The following is a 26825-nucleotide window of genomic DNA, read 5'->3' as shown; positions in this document are numbered from 1 at the left end:
CAAAGCGACTCAAGGTCAACATCCAAGTCCAGATGACTCACTGCATGTGCTCCTCAAGTATTCACCCTGTATCCAGTCTCCCCTGAAGATGAGAGATTTGAGAAATGATGACAGATTCTCTAAATTTGGAGTTGTTTGGAAAAGATGAGTTAATGGCTCTCCAGGCATGAAAAAAGCCACCACTGTTATCCTGATGTGGGGAAATAACTTTGGCTCAGTTGTTGAGTGCAAGGTGCTAAAGTGGTCAAGGGACACAAGAATGTCTCACAGCCAATCTAGGCTCTGTCACCTCCCAGCCTAAGATGTCCCTTTTCCCAACCATGGCATCCTGGGATGTTGAAAGCCCACCTATCAACACTGTTGGAAGAATAAGGCAAAGCAGGCATCTCTCTGAGAGCCAGTTAGTTGTAGCTCCCTCTATGAGCCTTGCCTCGGGGAAGAGGGGTTGGTTACAAGGGAAATCCTGCTCTCCCTGCAGTTGTCAGCCTTTCCCTGCAGTCCGGCAGGCTCTGAGTGTGCAAGAGGTATAGCAGACCCCTTAGACAAGGTCAGTGGTTTGAGATCCAACAGCTGGTCCTATGTATTTTACTCTGCCAGCAACTGCAATTTATCCTTGGCTCTGTCCTCTCCCTTAACCCCTACAGTTGGCCAACTAACTTGGATTCTAGTTCCTCCCCATGACTACCATCTCTTGCTTAGATCATGATAATGGCCCCCTAACTGGTCTCCTTGCCTGCATTTTCATCCCTCCTTCAATTCATCTCCACCCTGTGCCAGAGAGAATCGCAGTAAATGTAATTGTGACTATGTCTCTTCTTTGTTTAAAACCATAAGTGAAGGGGCGCCTGGGTGGCTCAGTTGGTTAAGCGTCTGCCTTTGGCTCAGGTCATGATCCCAGGATCCTGGGATCGAGCCCCACATCAAGCTCCCTGCTTGGAGGGGAATCTGCTTCTCCCTCTCCCTCTGGCCCTCCCCCCACTTGTGCGTTCTCTTGCTCTCTCATTCTTTCTCAGATAAATAAATATCTTAAAAAAAAAAAAAAAAAAAAAACCGTAAGTGAAGCATGCAAGTCCTTCCATGATTTCTGCCTAGCTCTCCAGTCTCATCTCCCACCATTCCTGCTCTTTGGAGAGTACTCTGGTAATGATCTGTTCACAGTTACCCTATGTACTCATGTATCACACAAATGCATTTTTTGATGAAAAGGAGAATCTGTAGCTATTTTGACCACAGAAAGTTAATCAAGCTCTGTATTGGATGCACTCCAGCTCTCTTACTTCCTGCAAAAATAGACAGGAATGTGGATTCAGAAGAAAATGAGGGTGAAGGCCTAGATACCTCCATCATCACCCTGGGACATTCCTACGTCACCCTGGCACATCTAAGGACACCCCAAAAAGAAGGAGCACTACTAGACTAAAAAAAAATCAAGCATTAAGTATTATGAGAGACTAGGCAGTGATTTGTCTTACATTTAACTTCTAGTGCCCAGCACAATATCTAGTACATAGAGATGCTCAGTATACAGGTTGGTAGTGGCCCCCCGCAAAGTTCATGTCCTTCCCGGAACCTCAGAATGTGAACTTATTTGGAAATAGGGTCAGTGCAGATATAGTTAATTAAGTTAAAATCAGGTCATATGAGAATAGGGTGGGCTCTTAACCCAATATGATTGTTGTCCTTATAAAAAGAGGTAGAAAGACACAGCAGGAGAATGTCATGTGAGGACAGAGGCAGAAATTGGAGTGATGTGTGTACAAGCCAGACAACTCTGAGGATTGTTGGCAACCACCAGAAGCTAGAGAAGGCAAGGGAGTGTCCTCTTCTAGAAAATTCAGAAAGAGCATGGTCTTATTGGTATCTTATTTCAGACTATGAGCCTCTAGAACTGAGTGAGAATACATTTCTGTTGTTCTAAGCCACCTCGTATGTGATAGTTTGTTACAGCAACCCTAGGAAAATAGTACACTCAGTGAATGTCTATTGGATAAATAAATACAAGAATAAATGAATGGATCACACCCTTAGAGGTACGATTTGTAAGTTATCAGCCAAAACTTATTTCCATTGCCCCATGACCCTGTAACTAGATTAGAGCTGAATGTATAGTTGGAACTCCAAATACTAGTCTTTCTGTAAATCGGCTACAATACCTCACTATAGCTAGAGAACAAAACTAAGAACCCAGAGGTTCTTCTCAAGGAATCATAGATCCTTTTGAAAATCTGATGGAAATGATGGGCTCAGTCCCCAGAAAAACACAAGTACAGTCATATGTGCCCAACATTGCAGACAATTTCCTCCTACCTCCCAGACTCATTGAACCAAGATTGAGACCTCCTAAATTAGAAGATACAGGTAGAATATTTAGGATTTTTTACCAATTCTTTGAACACATGGAAAACAGAAAAGCAAAAGAATTGTTTCTCCTTTTTAAAATATCTTTTTTTAAAGATTTATTTTTTAAAAATATTTTATTTTATTTATTTTAGAGAGAGAGAGCGTGAGAGTGTAGGGGGTAGAGACAGAGAGAAATCCTCAAGCAGACTCCTTGCTGAGCATGGAGTCTGACCCTGGGCTTGGTCTCACAACCCTGAAGTCAGACCTGAGCCAAAACCAAGAGTCTGATGCTCAACCAACTATGCCACCCAAGCGCCCCTGTTTCTCCTTTTTAAATTAGGCCATGCCAAATCATGACGCTCCCATCACTTGGAATGGGCTTCGATGGATCATCTAAGAGTGATAATGGACCACAGGAGAACAACATGTAGAGACCTGAATTCCAAATCCAGCTTTGCCATTTAATTCTTTTGTTCTTTCTCTCTTCTAGTCACACCCAGCCCCACTAAAATATGGTTGCTTTTAGGGTCAGAGGACAAGTTAATGAGATAATGCTGGTAAAGCACTTTGCCCCCAGGAAGATATTCCTACGTAAACATAAGATATTATTAGACATTATCAAACTTCGGCCCAGCCAGCAGCAGCCCAGACAGTGGTGAGTCCTCTTTTTTATCTACTGTTTGGCCAAATTGGGTCCTTTCTCTAAGGCAGAGTGTGGGAGGTCTCCTGCTGTCTAGTGTAGGGACTCTGATAAGTGGACCCTATCACCTCCCCTTGAACAGTGCAAACAGATCATTTGACTACATTTGATTAAAGGCTCCATCCTTTACTAACAGCCCCAAATCTCTTTGTGCATACATATTAAAGAAATAATCTTTAGGGATTCTTCCTTTCCTGTGTGGGTTAACTTCAAATTCACATGCGAATTATTAAAATATATCAACAAGAAAATAAGTCTTATCTCATATTTGGTGGTTGTGATTTTTTAATTACCTCTTAGGAATGATTACATAGAACTTCTCCCTTTATTTCTGCTATTCTTGGCCAATTTGAAAAAAGGAGAAAAACATGATGATCATTGGTTTCAAGGACATTGGTTTTAGAACTTATTAAAAGTAACAAAAAGAAAAGAGTAACTTCTACAATTAGTAAATTGCAGTCAAACTTAAATGTTTCAGACTAACATTTTCTAGCCTCCCAAAAAAGGCAAAAAAAAAAAAAAAAAAAAAAAGCAATTGCTTGAGTTCTATGGAAATTTGTTTTAAAAAAAAAATCTCAAGGGAGCTTTTTTCATCATCAGAATTGACAAGGACATAGTGAACTGAGAAAAACCTAAAATGACAGCAGTAATTTTCATCAACATGAAGATGACATAGAATCTTAACTCAGACCCTTAAGAAATCCTACTACAAAGGAAAAAGAGTTCACCCACAATTACCCACTCCTGCACACATACTAAGGGTACCTGACAGATGACATTAACCATTGCTCTGTATTCGGTCAAATAGCATTTCACCAAATTTCACCAGTCATACTTATCAACCATAAGGATGAACTTGCAAAGAGATTGTTGAATCCTAACCATACAGAGTATGAGAATCTTCTCTTCTTCCATCTTTCTTCCCTCTCCATCTCCCTCCCTCCTTGCCGTTATGTACCAGGTGCTGTGCTAAGTAAAGGTGACTGACATACATTCTACTACCTATAAGATCAGTATTTAAATCATTTAGGTTGCAGATCTCGCAATTTTTGGATGGACAGAGATGCACCTTGTGAAGAGGAAACTATTTGGTGTGTGGCGTGGGGGGAGTAGAGGGTAGGAGAAGGATAATTTGTAAGAATGATTGCCCTTAGAAGGTCCTATTTCAGACAAGTTTGAAAAGTGTAGTTATATTCTACTGCTAGTATAATATAACACAGGTAGGATATTTTCTACCTGTATTATAGAGAGAAAGGGGGAAGAAGTAAAATTTACTTTAAAAGTAAATTTAAAAGTAAAAATTTTACTTCTTCCCCCTTTCTCTCTAGTGGATCAAACGTTTAACAGTTACTCAGAACCACCGTAAGTGACCCCCCCCCGCCACCTATGATACATGATCTCTGTGTTTGTATCTGGGAGACATGTATCCATATTGCAGCCTGTGAAGGCGCCGTAGTCCCCTAACTTTTCCTCTCAGAATACTGTGTCCTAGGAACATTCGTGCCTCATCAAAAAGGAAGAAGGATGAATGAAAGAGAACCCCAGTAGGTTTTAGAAAAAGTATACATGAAAGGTGTTTAAATACATATTTGACATTTACTAAAAATAGCTCTGATTGCAGGAGAAAATTAAAAGTCGACAAAAAGCTTCTAATCAGATTTATGCTATCTGATTGTGTAATTAGACCTGGCTTTTAGGCCATCCTAACAAGTTTATTTGAAAAGGAAGAGAGATCATTGTTTATTGGAATGGCAATAACTTGGGTTTCTTTCACTGACTCCCGGTGTGAATACGTGGATGCCCGCTGTTCTCTAAGAGGCAGCCTGGAAAGTCTCCAGGAAAAGTTCGCATTCCAGGGGCAGCTTTGGAATCTACTTTCCATTGCAACCCAAGTCTGCCACTGGGGCTTGATTTCGTCCCAACAAAACGCCAGCTTTCAGAGGCAGCCTCACCAGGCGGCAGTCCTCATGGCGGTGCCAGGGGGCCGGCTAAGGAGCTCAGTTTTCAGCTGGGCCATCAGGATAGTGGAGGGCATTTCCAAAATCTCACCTTCCCCGTGTCCAAAGCACTAAAAGCACCAAGGGCGCCAAAGGCTGTGACTTCAGGGGCCAACAGCCAGGAATTGGAGACAGCATGAACATTCTGACATCATTAGCCCAAAAAGAGCTGCGATGGAGGGGGAGATGGGAGTACTAGATCTTTCTCCTCCCGGGGCTCCCAAATTCCCAAAAGCAGTGCTTCCAGTTGCCCGCTAAAAACGAGTACATTCCACAGGAATTTAATAAGGTGCAAAATAAAAATAATCCATAACCCACTTGAAAGCAGAGCACATTTTCAAGTCCCTGACTACTCTAAGCTCCAGTAAATGGATGTGTTCTTTATAGGGAGTTTCGGTAAGAAGGAAGGTAGAGAAGAGAGAGGTCCTGAAACAGGAAGCAAGGATTTCAAACCCTGGTTTCACTCTGAAGGCCTAACAGATGACCAACTCTCTCTACATGATCATAGCAGTAGCCCTCCTTCCTTCTGAGAACATCCAGCATGCAACAGAGAAAGCGTGAACCCCACCATGTGGGTATAGCACTAATCATGGTCCTTTTGCTGACCCCCTGAACAAACACAGTTGATCATTGTGAGGGTAGGCATCTGACCCAAGCTGGGTCAAGTGGAGCTTTTCCCAAGGAATTAGAACTGGAGTTGAAAAAGAAGTCAGTCTCTCTTTGGGCCTCCTGCTCCCGGAGCCTGCTTCTCCTTCTCCCTCTGCCATTGCCCCCACTCGTGCTCTCTCTCTCTCTGTGTCAAATGAATAAATAAAAAATCTTAAAAAAAAAAAAAAAGATTTATTTGAGAGAGAGAGAGCGTGCAAGCCGGGGTGGGGGTGCAGGAGGGGCAAAGAGAGAATCTCAAGCAAACTCCCTGCTGATCGTGAGCCCAATGCAGTCCTCAATCTCACAACCCTGAGATCATGACCTAAGCTGATATCAGGAGTCCATGCTTAACTGACTGAGCCACCCAGGCCCCTCGCCCTCAGGATATCTTTCTAATCATCTTCTAGGTCTTCATCCTTTTTCTCCATGGAACTTTCCTACTTCTTACTGCCTAAAATGTCTCTTACCCTGGAGCATACCTGATAGTGCCAACTTCTAACACATAGTGGTAATTGGGAAAGGGGTAGGAAATAAAGTAAATGAAACAGTAGATTTGGAACACACTGAGGACCCCTACCTGGCACCTCCACAAGGACTGGGTGTCTGTCCGAGTCCTCCAGGAAGCAGACACCAAGACAAGATTAGATGTGCCAGAGATTTATTAGGAAAAACACCTGTGAGGGAAAATGGGGAGGGAGCCAAGAGTACTGTCCCACTGGGGACCTGTCTGACCTCGTGAAGGAGAGGGGAAAAGGAGGAAAGTGAGGATGGAAGGATCTTAGACTGCTGTGCAGTTCTCAAAAATTCTTTAAAAGTTTGGCAAGGCGGGGGCGCCTGCTTGCCTCAGTTGATAAAGCATGGGACTCCTGATCTAGGGATCATGAGTTTAAACCCCACATGGGGCATAAAGCCAACTTAAAAAAAAAAAAAAGAAGTCCAGCAAGGCAGCCTGGGAGTCCCTGAGACCAAGTCACCCACCAGAGGAGCCCCCCAGCTGCAGGGTCTCCCAAGTATAAGCCTGCCTGCCACAGTCCTGCCGTCGTACTCAGTCACCGGCTAGGAGCAGCCTGCAGGAAGGACGGCGGCAGGGCCACCGCCGGGATGGATTTCGGAGTGGGCAACCGGGGCCCTCCGTCAATTACGCGCCGCACAGTTGGAGACCCAAGAGGTACTTTTTCACGGTCACCACAGTCGGCCTCTTCTCTCCACAGGGTCCCATTCTGCACCTATTTCTTCCACGCCCGCTTGAATGCCACCTGCCCTCTGCCTGGATTTATCCAAGCGGAAGCATTCTAGCCCGTCCTTCTAGCGCCATCCTTCTCTCCCACGACCTAACACTTTCTATCTTCTGTTACTTTCTTGCGGTGCTATTTCATAGTGTGAGGGATCGATGCAGCCCACCCAGCTACAACTCAGCCCTGTAAGCCACACTTCTGTAAGGGGACTGATGTGGGCTGCTTACCTTATTCGCCTACTCTGGGCACTGGAACTTTGACCTGAATCCTCAGTTTACCTCATTCAGGCAGTTGCTTTATTCCCTCTAGTGTCAGACTCTTATGTGTTCTCAGCTTAACATTTCTGAAATCAGGATGAAACTTAGAATTTATGTTAAAAGAAATTTGCCACCTGCAGGCAGGAGGGTAAGGGCAGACAGAGCTGTTACTGCCTGCCCGGGGGAGAACTTCGCACGGCGTATTTACAGTAAGTGAAGCAATTGTTTATTGCTGAAGGCATGACTACACTTTCATGTTTTCTAGCAAAACAACGGCCAAGCACTCCAGAGGACACTAGAAGAAGATCTCCAGCCTACACAATGGGCATAGTAATTACATACAATAAAAGTTGACAGATATCTCAGGAGAAATAGCAGAACTTTTAAAGTTAAGGGAGGTTGGTGCGATTAAGTCCTTTATCACAAAGTAATTCTCAGGCACCAAGTATCTTTTAGAATCTTCTTTATGGGGCGCCTGGGTGGCTCAGTTGGTTAAGCGACTGCCTTCGGCTCAGGTCATGATCCTGGAGTCCCGGCATCGAGTCCCGCATCGAGTCCCGCATCGGGCTCCCTGCTCAGCAGGGAGTCTGCTTCTCCCTCTGACCCTCCCCCCTCTCATGTGCTCTCTCTCATTCTCACTCTCTCAAATAAATAAATAAATAAAGTCTTTTAAAAAAAAAAAGAACCTTCCTTATAACTTTCAAGAGAAGCTGTTTACCTTCTAGAAAGGATTAATTAAGAGTAGAACAAATTATTAATTTAACCAAACAGGAAATACGAAAGAAACCCTGGTGTTCTACAGTATGACTAACCATTACACTCTTAAGCCTACATTTGCTAAGAAGGTCAAGATCGCTAGGTCAGGGGCGCCTGGGTGGCTCAGTTGGTTAAGCGACTGCCTTCGGCTCAGGTCATGATCCTGGAATCCCGGGATCGAGTTCCGCATCGGGCTCTCCGCTCAGTGGGGAGTCTGCTTCTCCCTCTGACCCTCCCCCCCTCATGTGCTCTCTCTCATTCTCGCTCTCTCAAATAAATAAATAAATAGTCTTTTAAAAAAAAAAGAATCTTCTTTATAACTTTCAAGAGAAGCTGTTTACCTTCTAGAAAGGATTAATTTAATTAAAAGTAGAACAAATTATTAATTTAACCAAACAGGAAATATGAAAGAAACCCTGGCATTCTACAGTATGGCTAACAATTACACTGCCTAAGCCTACATTCGCTAAGAAGGTCAAGATCGCTAGGTCAGGGGCGCCCGGGTGGCTCAGTTGGTTAAGCAACTGCCTTCGGCTCGGGTCATGATCCTGGAGTCCTGGGATCAAATTCAGCATCGGGCTCCCCGCTCTGTGGGGAGTCTGCTTCTCCCTCTGACTCTCTCCCCTCTCATGCTCTCTCTCACTCTCTCTCTCTCAAATAAATAAATAATCTTTAAAAAAAAAAGATCGCTAGGCCAGGTGATAAAAAGCAGAGGATCCCCATAATGCTATGCACAACTGTCAACAGTCACAAACGATTCCGAAGAATCCATAGCCTGAATCTGAAAGACATTTATTCTTGCTGTGCCTGGCTGGCTCAGTTGGTAAAGCACGTGCCTCTTGGTCTCAGGGTTGTGACTTCAAGCCCCATGTAGATGGGGAGATTACTTAAAAATAAAATCTTAAAAAAAAAGAAAAGAAGAGGTCTATTCTTAAACATTGAATGAGGCACTGAAAAAGAATACACAGATAAGTGTTATATTTATAGTAGTGTTTTTTCCCCTTAAAACCTGTTATTATATTATCAGTGTATCTAAAAGTGTATGGCATCCCAGACTTGAGGAACTAGGTTTACTGTAATAATAAGTGGAATAGTTCTTCAACTTTTGACTTTAGGTTGTCACCGAAATGATTTGTTAAGAATGATTAAATCCACACCCTGTAATGACAATTCTGTACAGTTTAAATATTGAGTTGGCAAAGCTCAGTACCAATGGTCCTCAACTTGCTGGTTCAATTTACGATAGTTCAACTTAACGGTTTTTCAACTTTAGGATGATGTCAAAGCAATGCACGTTCGGTAGAAAGCATGCTTACAATTGTTCATTTTGATCTTTTCCCAGGCTAGTGACATGCAATATGCTATTCTTTCGTGATGCTGGGGAACAACAGTGAGCCACACAGCTCCCAGGCAGACCAGGATCACAAGGGTAACCACTGATACACCTACAGTTATTCTGTGCCCATAAAACCGTTCTTTCACTTTCATTACAGTAGTCAATAAATTGCCTGAGATACTCAGCCCTTTATAAAACAGGATTTGGGTTAGATGATTTTGCCCAGCTGTAGGTTTATGTAAGTACTCTGAGCATGTTTAAGGTAGGCTGGGCCAACCTATGATGTTCAGTGGGTTAGGTATATTAAATGCATTCTCAATTTACAATGAGTTTATTGGGACTTAACCCCATCATAAGTTGAGGAAGATCTGATATGTATCACAATTCACTCTCCTTCCCTTGCCTATGGGAGACATAGCTTATCAGCCATGAAACTCTCTCTCTCTCTTTTTTTTAAGGTTCTATTTATTTATTTATTTATTTGAGAGAAAGAGCGTGTGCCCAAGCAGGGAGAGGGGCAGAGGGAGAGCGAGAAGCAGACTCCCCGCTGAGCAGAGAAGCCCTACATGGGGCTCCACCCCAAGACCCTGAGATCATGACCTGAGCTGAAGGCAGACGCTTAACCGACTGAGCCACCCACGCGCCCCTTCCATGAAACTCTTTTATGCTAGGCCACGACTCTGCAGAATTATTCTCAATCAAGTGTTCTAGGGAGCCACTACCAACTGATTGGACTCAGTACATAACAGGAAACCTGTTTGCTATCCCAATGCTATGTTCTTACATGGAATTATCTCCAGAGAATATACAAGGGGTTCTAACACCAGTCTTCTCTCTCTCCACCCTAAGAAATTAGCGAAAGCTCACAATAGCATGGCCAAAAGAACCATTTGGGGGTCAGCTTGGAATCTTCTTGAAGGTCCTAGAATCTCTAGACCTAGTGTCCCACATTGTTTTGAGCCACCATGCCTTGATACTAATCACAGAAAATTGTCTTTGTTTACATATTTATGGTATATACAGTTTTTAAATACTAAACATCTTTCAATTGAGATATTCAAAACATTTTCTTCCTTAAACTATGCCCTACATCCCTTGCTGCCTATTCTGCTAAGTAATGAAAATGGCAGTGTGGTATTTCATAAAGTTTAACACTGTCACCGACTGTTCTGTGTCTTTATTCTCTGGGTCTTTAATCAGAGTGTGCCATCCTTTGTGAGGAAGGATAAGAATCACTTCTTGCTTAGAATGCAAGCTGAAAATGTGTCCCTCAGTTCAGGGTATCTTGAAACTTCCTGTGTCATACCATCAAGTGTCTCCTGGAGAAAAGCAGATCAGGGTATTACTATTTAATCATGCCAAGCCCAGGAACATATAGGCTTCTTGTAACACATCTTATTTTCCCTTGCTAGGCTGTGAGCCTCCTGAGCCCAGGAACTATACTCTTTATTTATCCCAATTACATACTTCTATATCAAAACATTCATATAGAAGGTGCTCCATAATTTTTTTCTGGAAGGGGCTCAAAGGGGAGAGAATTCTTCTATGCTACTGGGATACATCTCCAGTTCAATCTGTTGTGACTCTTGGATCTGAGGAAGGATTACAAGAATTTTATTTCTATAAATATTAACCTCCTCCTCATCTCCATCCCCAAGAATCCCTGATATTCAAGGAATTCCTCAGCCTAAAAAATAACCATAGAGTGTCTTTCATGTGTTTTATCTGCGGTTCTCAACACTGGCTGAACATTAGACTCACTTGGGGAGCTCCTAAAAACGACCAGGGCCCGGGGCCCTATTTCAAAATAATTTCACCAGAATCTGTAGGGGGTGGGGCACTGGCACATCATTTCTCCTAGTTCTTACAACAGTCCCCCAGGATAAGTGCTATTATCCCCATTTTCCAGATGAGAAAACTGAGGCCCTGAGCGGTCAGGAATTTTCCCATTACACACCTGGAGCCAGAATAAGCCTGGTCCCCACCTAGCTCCCAAAGGTGTGTTGTTTTTGACAAGTGCCCTCCCTGACATTCTTTGACAACATGTGAGGTCGCGCCACCAAAAGCCCTCACCCAGCTAAGCTGTGGCAGGCTGGCATCGGACACAGAGAGCCATTCATCTGCACACAGCAGCCGGAGAGGACCTTCGCTTGCCTAGGCAGGGCAGCCGCAAACCTTAACTGTCTCTGAATTGTGAGCTGGTCTGTTACATCTCGGCTCCATGACCAGATGACTGTTTTCTCTTGAGGAACCAGAAAGTTAGGGCAGCACAAATACTAGGGGTGGCCGGCAGGCCAAAAGTCAACATCTTTTGTAAATATTCTTGAATTTTGAACACTTCTAGTTCCTGAATGATGCTATGTGTTTAGATTTCAGTTAGTCTAAGTGCACGGGATAAAGTTTGATTTTTTTAAAAAGATACAGTGAGGGGTGCCTGGGTGGCTCAGTCGTTAAGCGTCTGCCTTCAGCTCAGGTCATGATCCCAGGGGTCCTGGGATCAAGCCCCGCATCAGGCTCCCTGCTCCGAGGGAGGCCTGCTTCTCCCTCCCCCACTCCCCCCTGCTGTGTTCCCTCTCTCGCTGTGTCTCTCTCTGTCAAATAAATAAATAAAATCTTTAAAAAAATAAAAAGATACAATGAATTAAATGGATTGATATGGGCAAACCAAAAGTGAGAACAGCTTGCCTCCTTCCTCGTCTCTACTTTGTTGCTTTCACTTTATGTATTCCCTAGACAAAACAAGAAAACTCAAAGCAATTCCCAGTAAGACTAAAGAATTCCCCGAGAATGCCCATCTTGATTAGAGAATCTGATAACTTTTTTTTTCCCCAAATGCGGCATGAACAGCTACTTTTTCCTGCCATTCTGAAGCTGCTGAGACGTCTTGCGGCGGTTGGAACAGCCTCCAGGCTCCCCGGGTTCTAGTGGATGCAGACTTCTTTCCCCAGCTTGTGGCTGACTGGGGACAAGCCTTCCACAATATGGGTTTCGTTGTCTGAACTCCCTCAGCTCAGCAACGCCCCTTGTCAGAGCATAGAGCCCATAGTTATATCACAGATCAGCCCAGGAAACAGCTAGTCATGAATCACAGAGGCTCATGGATTTCTGCTGAACAAAGAACTTCAGCTCTGGGAAACTTTCTGGCCCCGACTTTCTCTGTGTCCCAGTGGAAAAGCAGGTAATTTCCAACCATCCTATAGAAAGCTAGTGCAAGGATCACACGAGGCAGGTGTATTCAACCCAGTCATGGCTTTATCTTCTCACATCCACAAATGCTATTTTTCATACCAGCTGCATCCTAAGCCCTGAGTTAAGATGGTGATTAGTGGTGGTGGTGGGCGTCTCAGTAGGAGCTTTCTTAAGAAGAAAGGGCTTTGATTGAGCCAATGAAAGCTGTTGCCAGGGAACCAGATGCCACGAACAGGCCACTCCAGCAGCGCAAGAATACAAACCGGGAGTGCTGGACTGAGCATTAAGTGTACTTGGCAGCCGAGTCCTACAAGGCCTGTTAACCCTTTGTGCACCTAACCATGTCTAGACAGTGAATCAGGAGAAGGATTATCATAAAAATCTTAAAAGCCACTCCTGCTCTCAGTAGCTCCCATTGGAAGGCACTGTTTCAAAGATGTTCTCCCTGCTTGACTAACCACACCCCGTGGACACCTGCTTTAGAGTGGGTTGGCATCAGAGGTGGGCATGACCGAGGGCTGGTGAGAAGCATGAGATTCTGCGGAAGGCCCTGCTCATATCTGACCACACTTGTTCTATATGACACTTGATCCAACTTGTGATAGAGTCTTAGCTGGTCTTTTGGCCCCTGGGGAAGGGAATCTGCTGCCTCAGGTGGGTCCGCTCTGTGAGATGAGAAGGAAATGCTTCTGCTCTACCTTAAGTGTATACTTACAGAGCTTCCTGGGGCCACCCAGAAGTTGGCAGCCTCTGGCCCATTTTATAATTGTTGCTTGAAGGAGCGTCGGCACGGACTGGATCTCAGGAAAGGGGGGGGGGCAGGTAGAGCTGCTGTGGATGGGCCTCCCAACCTACCTCCCCAGGTACACTGTCCTCTCTCTTGCCCCACTTCCTATCCCTCTTTCCCTCATTCTTCCCCTCATCAATCCCAATTTCAGGCGTCCACGCTGGGTCCCATTACTTCACAGTGTGATTAATTCCATCTCTACAGAGGGACTTGCATTTTAACTCAGTTCTCAGGAAGACCTGACTTTCCCAAAGGAAATTTTAAAAGTTGAATAACAGGCAGGGAGATCACCTGTGGGTTAGGGGCTCCTGGGTTCACAAGGTGAAGTGTAGCAATGCATAGGCCTTGAGAGGAAGGTTCTCCCAGAACCCAGGCTCCCTGATGCCCCTTCCTCTTCCTCAGACTGTCCGTTCCAGCTCCTTGGGGCTGAGAGTGGAGACCTATCCATTTGTACATCGAAACCTTAACAGTGCGGGCAAACGGTGGGAAGAGAATTTGTGTCTACCTTGGGTTACACAATGCATATGTCCCTGAAAAAGTACGTGTTTTATACATCAAATTAATGCTTCTCTAAAATTATTAGCAGACAGCTTACAATTTTTTTGTACAATTTTTACTCTGTGATGATTAGAAAGTATAAGAATTATTCTCATCACGGAGTTTAAAGAGTGACCTGGAAGCCCAGTGACAGAGCAGTGTCTGGTATGCAGCCCAGAGGCTTAGACTCCACACGGGAATCCCAATCATGAGGAAAGGGCTTTCAGAACATCCCTTGGTACAGCAGAACCTCATTGCTATGTGCTCCTGGTAGGGAGAGAATTCATGTGTGTTCTTAAGTATAGAATGGAATTTTTCATTAAACGATACTTTCTATTTATCGAGCACATACTATGTGCCAGACGCTGTACTCAGTGCCCTACATAAATCATCTATTTGTTAATTAAACATCATCATAAAAATATTTAACGAAAGTCAAAAGAAAAACTGTTCCTACAACCATACTAATGACATTCATAAAATATTTTATCTTCTTACTCCAATGTTCAATGGTTCTAAATTATCAGGATCCATGTAGTTTTGATGAACGGCATCTGCTCCAACATCCTCCCTTTAGAATTGAAATCACTACTGCTCTCATCCCCCTCCACAGGTTGGTTCCTGTGAAGGTTTGTTACTTTTGCCCCCAGTGACTGAGCCGCTAGCCAGAACAGTGATTGATTTTCTCCATGTTAGGAAAGATCCAAAAATGTGTGATTTTTATTTCTTCTCCAACCTTACTATCTCCCCCACCATAAATTCAGAAAGCTTGCAATTACCGTGAGCACTCCTACTAATAAAAAGAAGGCCTGAGCAAAAGCCTAGCTAAGTATTTTAGACTCCCAAAGCAAACCCTTCAGAAAGATCTAAAAAACATAGATCTTCAGTCCCCTCCCTCCTGAACCAGGCAGGCCACAGGGTCATAATTTACACATAAAGAGAGAAAGGAAGCAGGGAGTCATCACTGACTTTCTCCCTTGCTATGATTCTAGAATATTCTTTATTGCCTTTCGTATTTTCTTCTTTCAAACCTGACCTGCACCACATGAGAACCTAGCCTCTGAGCAAGTCAAGTAACTTACCCTCAGCAGGTCTGTGCCTCTTCCAACAAGTTTAGAGGGCCACATCTTCCACACTGATTTGGTGCCTTTTCAGCCTTTGAATACCAAGTTTTCGTTGGTCAGTCCTTAACCTATATCTTTAAGCTTTGCAATGTGGGCAAACGATAGCATATTAAAACAGGCTTTGAACTAATTATCTTCTTTTGTATATCTTTCCTACTCACCCAAAGATCACTGCACATCTCCCTGGGCATGTGAAAACGCAAGCAACAAATTTTTACTCAGCTCTTACTTTATGCAAGGATGCTGTGGGAAGTACTAAGAATCATAAGACGAAGTCCTTACCTTCCAAAGACTTACAGTCTAATTGGAAGTATAAAACACAAGCAAATGGAAAGAGACTTAATGATGCAAGGCCATGCTGATTTCATCTACACAGCGTATATTTTAAAAAATCCTTTGTTTTGACTTTCTCATACAACTTGTCTTTGGTACTTATGGTAAGTAACTGCGGATGGCTCTATCAACCTTCCCGCCAGAGCAAGAGATTGAAAAGCTGAAAATGGGATTTCCTAGACTCTCTTGCAACCAGATTTGCATGATAAAGTGAGGAGAAGCAAGGTTGAGGAGATAGGAGTATTCTGGGGCCTCCACAGGGCCCGACAGATCTGGTGTGCAGTCACCAGCTCTGAGGCTGAAGAGGGTGTTGTGATGACCTTGGTCCCAGCCGTTTCCTGACTGCTGGATATTAACCATGGTGTAGCTTCTCAGGAATATTTGCTACTACTCCGTTGCAGAAATGGGATGAACAACGGGCTGGCATGAGGACCGAATTTGGACAAGATCCCTTTTCACCTCTCGTTTGCTCTGTGGCTTTGTGCAAATCATTTAATTTCTCTGTGCACGGATCTTTCCTCTGTGGGTAACAAGGGCAACACCAATGACTCTTCTTGTAGGCTGCCCCTGCAGGTGAATACAATCCCTGGAAAACACTATCATACTGCCCTTTATGTATTTTTTCAACTTTTTTTTTAATTAGAGAGAGAGAGAGAGTGAGAGCATGAGCAGGGGTGAGATGGGCAGAGGGAGAGGGAGAGAGTGAATCTCAAGCAGACTCCATGATGTGCAGGGAGCCCAATGCGGGGCTCGATCCCACGACACTGAGATCATGACCTGAGTCAAAATCAAGAGTCAGCTGCTTAACCAACTGCACCACCCAGGTGTCTCCATACTGCCCTTTAAAGGGGGATGAGGATCCTGACACTATCCCACAGGCCACTTCCCCAGAATGGCATCCATTTACCCCAAGTACTTTGGAGCAAGGGACAAATTCCTGGTTGCAGTGGGGACATGGCCATTGAACAACATCTCTTTTCTTTGTTTCATGTGGTTTCTATTTATTTACAGAGTGCCATGGTTATTCATGATGCTTTACAAACGATAAAAACAAGGTCTCCACCCTATAGAATTTACAGTGTAATTTAAACAGACATGCTGCATGGGTTGACAGGTCAGGCATGCTGGGAGATGGTGTTGGTGTTATATAACATGGGTGTGGAGGGTTTCTTCTTGAGTTATAAATACTTTCCAGTTACAAGGGCCTTTCATCTGGGATCCCCAAGCACTTTAGAATAGCAATAACCTCAATTGCTTTCTAAATGCACTTTCCATAAACTGCTGTGGGGACTGAGTAAATGCTTTTAAATGTCTATTAATTGATCTGTACATCTGTTCATTGTCCATATTAAACAGCATGGATGTAAATACGACAGTTTAGGAGAGGCCTGGTTTGGGCTGTGGTCTGGCTGCTCACCGATTACAACCCCAAAGAGGCCTGGGAGCCTTGCCACGGTGTTGGGAGAGCTTGATGGGCACCTGGGTATTTTGCTCACTCAACCTAGACTCAGCGAGGTCACTTCCTGGGGGTTTACCGTGTATGGGTGACTTAACATTTCCAAGTCAGGTGAGCTCGGAGGAAGAATTTCCATTGGAGAAACTTGGAGTCATTCCTTGGCTGACAGTAGTGGTTCTTATTCGGGTCTCAGTTGCTCAGTCACTTCCTTCTTGTGCTCCTTACTCTTCCCTGAGCAATGGCATTTGCAAAACGGCAACATCTATATTTTATTGCAGTCAGTATGGAGTCTCCCCCTCTATGTCTCACTCAAAGATCAGTTAAGCGGGTGATTATTCCTGATGATTTGATTAATTCATTCAAATCCAAGAGAAGGTTGGCCTGGGCTGCAAGGTCCTGAAAGTCCCTCATTCTGTCCATCCTTTATACTGTTCTCAGAGTTATCTTTCTAAAACCCAGATGGAATCCCATCAACCCCCTGCTTTAAAAAACCTACCTGAGTGAAGTATGTCAATTACTTGTCAGTGAAACTGGAAAAATAAATAAAAAGAGAAAAGGAAAAAAAAAATCAATTCTACTAGAAATCACCCACTTAAGCCTACTGTAAAAAGAACCATGCTTTTCTACCCACTGCAAACAACACAGCATAGAAGTGGCTCAATAAAGGAATGTTTGAGACTACAAACACTGTAGTACTTTACACAGTCTTTTATTACAGAACAAGTAGAACTAGTGTCATACAAATTACTCGGAACTACTCTATTTTATGATATATTCCATGTAATTTAATTTTCAGTAATGGATCAGGGCTGTTTCTTCCTTTGAAATTCAAAATAAATCTCATTACAAACTTGTGAACCATTCTGAGGAAAACAAATACAAAAACAAAGTGACCATTAATGTCCTTTTCAAGTCTGAAGTTCTATGAAAACACGAAGGTTAGGAAATGACCTGTGCTTTAATGACCAAAATGTTTGAAATGATACTACTAAAAATGTGTAAGCAATCTAATTCTGAATCTAATAATTTCCACGTTTTACTGGTTTTACCTCAAAACCCTTCACATCTATTCTTTTCACCCCTCTCCCACTCCCGCATCTCATAAAATAAAAGAACAAACAAAGAAACCTGAAGAATAAAGTCCAAAGTTCCTTCGCAGGGCACATGTGGCCTTCATGGCCTCGGCCAACTGGCCTATTTCTCCAGCTGCATCTCTACCCACATGACCTGTGGCTTTGGCTACACCAAAGACATTGCCCCATCTCCAGAGATCTCAAACTTTCCTGTGCGTGCCTCCTGCAATATCCTCTTTCATCTCCCCTTCCTGCCATACACTGCTGTCTATCAAAGCCCACCTTTAATATCCCTCCTCTTCGTAGCCTTCTACAAGGCCCACCACACAACACCCACCCACCTCTTTTCCTGGAGCACCTACTTAACTCCACCTCCATTATCATATCTGTCACATCGCCTCTCAGGTACTGATTCATATAGGCCTGTCTTCTCAACCCTGCTGGGATCTTCTTTTCTTCCTTTAGTTTTATTATTAACATATAATGTGTTATTTGTTTCAGGGGTACAGGTCTGTGATTCATCAGTCTTACAGAACACACAGCGCTCACCACAACACATACACTCCCCAATGTCCATCACCCAGTTACCCCATTCCCCCACCACCAGCAACCCTCAGTTTGTTTCCTGAGATTAAGAGTCTTTTATGGTTTGTCTCCCTCTCCAGTTTTGTCTTGTTTCATTTTTCCCTCTCTTCCCCTATCGTCCTCTGTTTTGTTTCTTAAATTCCACATATTGGTAAGATCAAATGATTATTGTCTTTCTCTGATTGACTTATTTCACTTAGCATAATACCCTCTAGTTCCATCCACGTCGTTGCAAATGGCAAGATTTCGATTTTTGATGGCTGCATAATATTCCATTGTATATATATACCACATCTTCTTTATCCATTCATCTGTTGATGGACATCTTGGCTCTTTCCATAGTTTGGCTATTGTGGACATCACTGCTATGAACATTGGGGTGCAGGTGCCCCTTCGGATCACATACATTTGTATCTTTGTGGTAAATACACAGCAGTGCAATTGCTGGGTCATAGGGTCTGCTGGGAGCTTCTTGAGGACAGGGGCCATGTATAGTCATATATATTAATATATGTTATATTATATAATTAATTAATAATATATAATTAGTATGTATCTCTCTCAGTAAAGTTTTGTTGAGTGTCCTTTTTGCACATCAAAGGAGCAGAGTGGGAAAGACAGGGAGCAACTGTAGCTTAAGAGCCCCGTAAACTATTTGAAACCCACATCTTGTAGGATTTTGTCTCACCTGCTGTAAGGAGCTCATCCCACAATAATGCTGACCAATTGGCCTTCAGATTATAAAGTGATAAATTCAGTTTTTTTGTTTTCTTCTCTTTTTTTTAAGACTTAACTGTGGTAAAATATGTATAACATGAAATTTATCATTTCAGTCATTTTTAAATGTACCATTCATTAACATTAAATATATTCATGTTGTTGTACAATTATCACCACCACCCATCTCCAGATTTTTTCATCTTCCCAAACTGAAGATTAAACATTAAACACTAACTTTCCATTCCCTCCTCCCACTCACCCTGGCAAACACCATCCTACCTTTTGTCTCTATGAATTTGACTACTTTGAGTACCTCATATAATTGGAATCGTGTAATCTTTTCCCTTTTGTGACTGGTTTATTTCACTTAGCATAATGTCTTCAAGTTTCTTCCATATTGTAGCCTGAGACCGAATTTCTTTCCTTTTCAAGGCTGAATAATAGTCCATTGTATGTATTTGTGACATTTTGTTCATTCATCTGTCAGTGGATGCTTGACTTGTTTCCATATTTTGGCTATTGTGAGTGATACTGCTATAAACATGGGGTATTTAAAGATCTATTTGAGGGCGCCTGGGTGGCTCAGTTGGTTAAGCGACTGCCTTCGGCTCAGGTCATGATCCTGGAGTCCCGGGATCGAGTCCCGCATCGGGCTCCCTGCTCGGCGGGGGGTCTGCTTCTCCCTCTGACCCTCCTCCCTCTCCTGCTCTCTGTCTCTCATTCCCTCTGTCTCAAATAAATAAATAAAATCTTTAAAAAAAAAAAAAAGATCTATTTGAATCCTTGCTTTCATTTCTTTTGGATTATATACCCAGAAGTGGAATTGCTGGATCATACGGTATTCATTTTTTGAGGAACTGTCACACCGTTTTCCACGGTGGCTGCACTGTTTCACATTCCCAGCAATGGTGCACAAGGGTCCTAATTTCTTCGTGTCCTCACTAACACTTGGTATTTTGTTTTGTTTTGTTTTTTAGCAATAGTCATTCTAATGAGTACTGAAATGGCACCCACTGTGGTTTTGACTAAATTCAGTTTTGAACCTCTGCATTCGATGCCTTAATTTTCCATGATAAACCAAATCTAATTATATAGCATGACCTGTATTTCTTCCTCCTGAGACTTGAACCTGCCTTCTGGGAAAGTCACCACCACGGAGGGAGATCTGAAAGGTAACTGGGCCTGTAGCCTGTTGTACTTCTTCCGGAAAGTCTGCAGGGGGCACTCTCACAAGGCTGCCATGGAGGTTCAGCTGACGATGACAGGGCAGGTTGGTTTTCTAGGTCAAAGCAGGGTTCTAGATCACCAGCAAAAGGGTCCTTTGGTTTCCTGACTCTCTTTCCCCCCGTCCTGCCCTCATAGTGTCAGCATCAAGGAGAACCAAGCAGCCCAGGCTATAGCCATGTTTCTCAAAGTGGGTGCTAATGGTATGTGGAGTGGGAAAATTCTGCATCATGCAGGACAGTCCTGCACACTGCAGACCATTTAGCATCCCAGGACCCTGCTTGCTAAATGCCAGTAGAGGTCCCCAGTCATTGTGACAACCAAAATGTCACCCCCCCCCACATCTTCCAAGTACCCCCCCTCTGGAAATTGGGAGTTGCCCAAGTGAGATATGCAAAGGACCTGGAGATTCCCAGTATCTGCGCTCACTCATGCAAAGCAGCAGCTACCATAAAAGGCCTCATGTCCAGTTGAGGAGATGCTGGAGCTTGGCCAAGGAAAACGTCACAGGTTGCTTTAGGTGACCTAGACAACTCCTCTGAGTCTGCTAATGGTTAGTTGACAGTGAAAGGCTAGCATATCAAGAGAAAGGGGAAGACACTTTCTAAAAGCAAGATGAGTACTATGACAGAAAAAATACCCCAATATCACCCCCTGCTCCTGAGATCAGGACTTGAAATCTGAGCCTGGTCCCTTAAACGTCCATTTGACCTTCCCTCCCCCACCCCCCCCATGTGTGAACACTGCCCTCAGCAGTCTCTGCCTTGCCTAGGCTGGTTTAAGAGACTTCACTTCCCTGTGCTGCCATAGCAACCAGGAAACAACCTTCCGCTCACAATGAGAAGGATGGTGCAGTGGCCCAGATCTGTAGATGCACACGGCCCCGTAACAGAGCAACAGGACCAAGGGACAACAAGGGCGCAGGCGAAGAAGAGAGAGAGGTTGCCCAGAGAGTAGACAATCCAGAGCTTGAGGAGTCTGGGTTTGCGGTTTATTTTTTCTCCCGACAAAGACACACACTGTCTAAACTGTGTGGCTGGTTGTTATTAAGAAGCTGCTGTACGAAGGAAAAATGTATTTAATAAAAGGCCCAGTGTTTGTGGTCTTCTTGGGCTCACTGCTGAACTCAGGAAGTCTTGAGGTGTGACCAGTTTTCAGCCTTCAAAACCAAGATGAACTGCCCTTGAGAAGGGTGGTCAGAAGGGAAACATGTTCACGCTCTCTCTCCTGAGCCGGGGACATGGGAAGTTGGTCCAGAATAAACAGAAGCTAGAAGTCTATTTTGAACCAGAGGTGAGTCTTAGAGCTGAATATTTTGGGGGTGGGAGGAGAATGCTCTTAGAGCTGAATATTTTGGGACAATATTTTGGGGCTGAGCCGTGCTTGTCTTGGTTTGGTTTGTTAGTGAGGTTGGGGGGTGGGGGTCGCTGGTAGACGTTCCCTCCTCCTTGGTAAAACTCAAGAAAATAAGGAAGTTTGCTTGCACATTGATACTGCCCCTGGAACCCTCCTCCTTCCCCTCGCACAATGACTTACAGCCTCATTTGCTTTAGACTGAAGGAGATGCCAGACTGTTTAGAATTCAGATGGTTTGGTTCAAGACCAGAATTTCCACCTGGGATCTAGGCAAGTTGATGGCTATTTGGTTTTTAGAAGTTTTGCTCTGTGGTTGAAACACTGTGTATGTTCATACCATTTCAATGGCTTCCTTGAACTTTCTGGAATTCAACCCAGAGGACTCATACTTAACATAGGCAAAAAATAAAAATAATTTTTTTTTTAAATCTCATTTTAGAAGATTTTAAAGAGGTGGCAAAATTCCCTTGTACTGGAATTTTATTTCACTGAATCCCCCCAGGAATAAGAAACCCAGTGGGGTTCTTTGAAAATGTTTGGATCACACAGAGATTTCCATTGTCATGGTAGCTTGTCGTGATATTTGACCTTTGCTATATTAAAAGACCTATAAAGTTTCAAAGGACCTCTGTGGCCAATGGCATTTACTTACTTAGAAGATATGCAACTACTTTATAGGGTCCGAAATAGCCAAATTAGGTAATGTTACATAGCATCTGGGATATGCACAGAAAGCCTTCCTGTGTACAGCTGAAGTGAGGGTTGGAATGAATGGTTTTCCCCTATTTAAACTGCCATCTAGTCCATAATTTCAAAGTTATTTGCTGCCCTTGATACTTACGACTACTTACTTGCATACCAGGACATTTTAACTAGCCTATTGAAGCCTCCAGGCATGAATGGCTCTGCTGAAAGTTGTATGGGGTAAAACCGAACCCTGCCTGAGGTTCTACTGATTCCGAGATGTGGAGAACAATATCAGTTGCTCCGAAGAGTGCGTGTGTCCCGTGACAGCATGAAAACAATTCACAGAAAATCGGTCACTAAAAAACTGTCAAACACCTTGCACCAGGTCTGTTGCTATCAAGGGGCCATGGATTGAGGTGGTTTCTTTCCGTTGCAGGATTACTTGAACTGGAAGTCTCCAGAAGATTATGTCCTGGTCAGCAAACCGAAGGAGGAGGGCAGTGCCAACCCGCACACCGGGAGCCTCTTTCTCCCCAAAACATTCAGTACTAGGAAGGGGGCCCTGATCCTCTACTCAGAAGGTTTAGCCTTATCAGCATGGACACCGGAAGAGAGGAGACAAGGCCCCCAGCGCCCCAAAGGCCACAGGAAGAGGCCGGGTCTTGAACTGCGCACACTTCAGGACCTCAAAAAAGCCATCCTGGCGTACGGAAGGAGAGAGGTAGGCAGAGCAGTCCTGGGTTTGGGGAAGGCGCTGGCCTGCGTGTCTGGAAATCCAGTTGCAGCTTCGGTTTGGCTACACCTTCTCAGACCCTAGGGAAGGTATGAAACCCTAGGACCTCCGTTTCCTCATCTCTCAGATGGGCTTGTACTCTGGGCCCTGTGGGCCTCACACAGTGGTCGCGGGGCTTAAATGAGATACTGTATGTGAAAGGGCTCTGAAAGCATCAGGGGCAAAATTACCCTCATCTTGTATTTTCCTTTCCGTTAGAGTAACACAAAGTCCCTTTCAGCTTCAGACAGATCCAGGCCAGCAGACGTTTCATCAGAATCCTTGAAATCCTGTCTCATAGCCACAAGCATCATCCTCACACCTCTGATGTTTTTGGCTTTGTGGAAGGGAGAGGGAGAACATTTTAAATATTTACCTTGAGCCCTTCAGCATCTGCAGGAGAAGTTAATGAGTTTTTCCATTCTGAATTTAATCTTAAGGGAAAACCCCTGTGCTCATTTTTCTGATTCATACTTTCTAATGTCTTATGAGATGTCCACATGGCCCCTGATTGATGTAACTGCATGCATCAGCCCTTTGGCTGAGGCCATGAGAGAGTCTGGAAAGATGTGTCACTTTATACAACTCTAGGTTATAGATGCTGGGTTACTCCTTATTTTTTTTTTAAGATTTTATTTATTTATTTGAGAGAGAGCAGAGAGTGGGGAGGGACGGGTAGAGGGGCAGAGGGAGAGGCCGACTCCCTGCTTAGCAGGGAGCCTGATTGGGGCTCGATCCCAGGACCCTGAGATCATGACCTGAGCCGAAGGCAGACGTTTAACCAACTGAGCCACCCAGGCACCCCGACTGCTCCCGAGTTTACTGCTGGCTTCTCATTTCCCACAGGCTAAAGTCATTAGCTTCTTATGCCAGGCCCTTCAGGCAGACTTTCTTTTCTAAAGCTAGCAGCATCTGCCAGTCGTTCTTACCACCACCTTAACTATGAACCCCTCAAGACCCCACCCATGTGAATGGCTCAGTGTTCCCCACACATTCTGTGCCCTTTTCTGGCTATGATTTGCATCTGCTTCTATGCTCCTGCTTACACTTCAAAGCTCCTGCTGACCCTTCAAAATACGACTCAGATGTCATTTCCTCAGTGAAGCTTTCTCCCATTTCTCTAGGCAAAGATATCCCATTGCTCTCTCCTCTGTGAACATTCCCATAGCATCATGCATTGCAATGTATCTCTTTATCCATCTGTTACCATCTCCTTGAGGGCAGGGACCATGTCTAAATCATTTCCAGAAAACAGTGACTACCCACAAATGTTGGTGGAATGAATAAATCGATCCTGTAGGGCATTTTCAGTGTTTCTTACATCATCTCCCAATATCATTGTTGGGCAACTTATCACCTACCCCACCCTAGACAGAGTTTCCAAAAGGAAAGATTCCTGTCCCCTTTTCCTTCTTTCAAAATACAGAGAAGCTTTTTTTTTTTTTTTTTAAGATTTTATTTATTTGAGAGAGAGAAAGCGGGAGAGGGAGAAGCAGGCTCCCCGCTGAGCAGGGAGCCGGATGCGGGGCTCGATCCCAGGACCCTGGGATCATGACCTGAGCCAAAGGCAGACACTTAACTGCCTGAGCCCCCCAGGCATCCCCAAAATACAGAGAAGCTTAATGATGTGACCAAATGCCCATTGTCCTTTGTCTTAAAGTCATAAATTTTGGGGTGAAAGGAAACCAATTATTGTGGAAATCTTACTATTATTTTATAGCCCTTATTTCATTTAATCTTCACAGTGACCCAGTGACATATGGTTTTCTTCCCCCCTTTCATAAATGAGAAAACTGAGGCTCGGAAGAGTTAAGTGACCTGGCCAATGTCTCAGAGCTAGTAAGTGACAGAGCCAGAATTCCAGCCCGGAATTGCCTGCCTCTCTAGGGCAGCATGCTTTGTACTTTGCCCTATTGTCTGTGAACTTGGAAGGGCCCCCAGATGTCATTGTGCCAGGCCTTGGCCTATTTGTCCTCAAATCCATTCCTCACCTTTACTTTACTCTGCTCTGCACAAAAGTGGGGTTGACCACAGGCTATATATAATTCCACAAACATCTGTGTCTACTAGCTTCTAATTGAATTTGCTAGTGGAAGACACTGGAAGGAGACAGGAAAGAAAGGAGAGAAAAAGGCCAAGGTATTTCTCCTCTTCCATTCCATCTGTAGGTGTTGAGAAACACCTGCATCACCTCTGTGGTCCAGCTCCCGACAGACAGGCCCACTGTGGCTCCTCACCAGGTTCCTCCAGCTGAGCCCACCTGCTCCTCCCTCTGTCCTTGAGCCCAGGGATGGTGCTGGCTTTTTGATTACTAATCTCAGCGTTGCCTCGCCGTCTTCCTGGCTTTTGAGCTCTCTAATCACCTGTGCAACCAATGCCCTGATTTAAATTTTTGCTGTGTTTAAGTACTTAGAGTGGTTTCTGTTTTCCTAATTAAACACTGCTATGTAGGCTAACTTCCTGTCAAGAGTAAGAATCCCTTCCACAGCTTTCAGACTCTTGACTATTTCAGGCAGCAGGGATATTTTTACTTTATAAAGTAGAAGAGTCTATCTGGGGATGGCTACCTCTTGGGTTAGACTTGAGCTCACTGAAAAGAGGGTAAGTTCCTGTCCTCCCCTGGTACCCACCTACCAGATTTATAACGCACACCTGTAACAAAACAGAATATGTCATCTACCCCCGAGTGGGTAGAAGGGAAATTGTGTGAAGAAATCAGAAATGAAAGAAAAGAATAGTTACAGGCAGAAATTTACGATTGGAGGACATTGTAGGTTGAAATAGGAGGAGCAATTTGAAGGGATTTGGGATTAAAGAAAAGGAACAGCTCAGAAGAGGAGAGCTTTATAAACTACAGACCACCATCTGATTATGAAAACTACAGACTGGCAAGAAGCTTTTTACATCATAATATCCGGTGCTGAGAAGGCTGTGGGGAAATGAGCTGTCTCATACATTAGGAGCACACATTCACATGACTTTTCGGGAGGGCATTTTGGCAAAAGCCTATAAAGAGCTAATACTCTGATTCGGCATTCTACTTTTAGGAATTTGCCTTAGGAAATAATCAGAGATGTGCCCAATAATTTACACCCAAGAATGTTTACTACAGGTTATTTATTACTATACAAAACATTGAAAATAATAAATGTCCAACAATGAAACATTGATTAAATAAATTATAGTACAGTCATATAATGGGTTTGGAGTCAGGCAATAAAGTCATGTATTAGTCATGAATAACGTGAGAAAATATCCACAGTATATTCTTAGGACAGATTACAATGTAATATTCATCTAATAAAAATACTGAAGTTCATTAACATTTTTTTAGTATTTACTCTGTTCCTGCTACCTTTTTAAGTACTCTCTGTGTATAACTCATGTATGCTTCCTATCAGTCCTGAGGGTGTACTGTTATTAACCCATTTTAGAGGTGAGGAAATTGAAGCACAGAGAGCTTGAGTCATTCACTCAAGATTATACAGCCATGTCGGGGCGCCTGGGTGGCTCAGTTGGTTAAGCGACTGCCTTCGGCTCAGGTCATGATCCTGGAGTCCCGGGATCGAGTCCCGCATCGGGCTCCCTGCTCGGCGAGGAGCCTGCTTCTCCCTCTAACCCTCCCCCATCTCATGTACTCTCTCTCTCTCTCATTCTCGCTCTCTCAAATAAATAAATAAAATCTTTAAAAAACAAACAAACAAACAAACAAA

At 43.8% G+C, this 26825-nt stretch overlaps 1 protein-coding gene across 1 annotated transcript in view; it reads left to right on the top strand.

Moving 5' to 3' along the window:
• Positions 1-21144: 21144 nt before the first annotated feature.
• The window catches only part of KIAA2012 (KIAA2012 ortholog), a 96618-nt gene continuing 90937 nt past the window's right edge, over positions 21145-26825 (top strand). Inside the window, exons 1-2 of the mRNA XM_081813881.1 lie at positions 21145-21590; positions 22777-23061. Of these exons, the coding sequence (XP_081670007.1) occupies positions 21507-21590; positions 22777-23061 (369 nt within the window). The 5' untranslated portion in view covers positions 21145-21506. The remainder of the gene's footprint in view (positions 21591-22776; positions 23062-26825) is intronic.

The sequence above is a fragment of the Leptonychotes weddellii genome, chromosome 3 (genome assembly GCF_054177405.1).
Source record: "Leptonychotes weddellii isolate Sample4059 chromosome 3, ASM5417740v2, whole genome shotgun sequence".
Classification (NCBI taxonomy): domain Eukaryota; kingdom Metazoa; phylum Chordata; class Mammalia; order Carnivora; family Phocidae; genus Leptonychotes; species Leptonychotes weddellii.
Note: the sequence above shows the minus strand (reverse complement) of the source record. Positions and strands in the feature narration are given on the sequence as shown.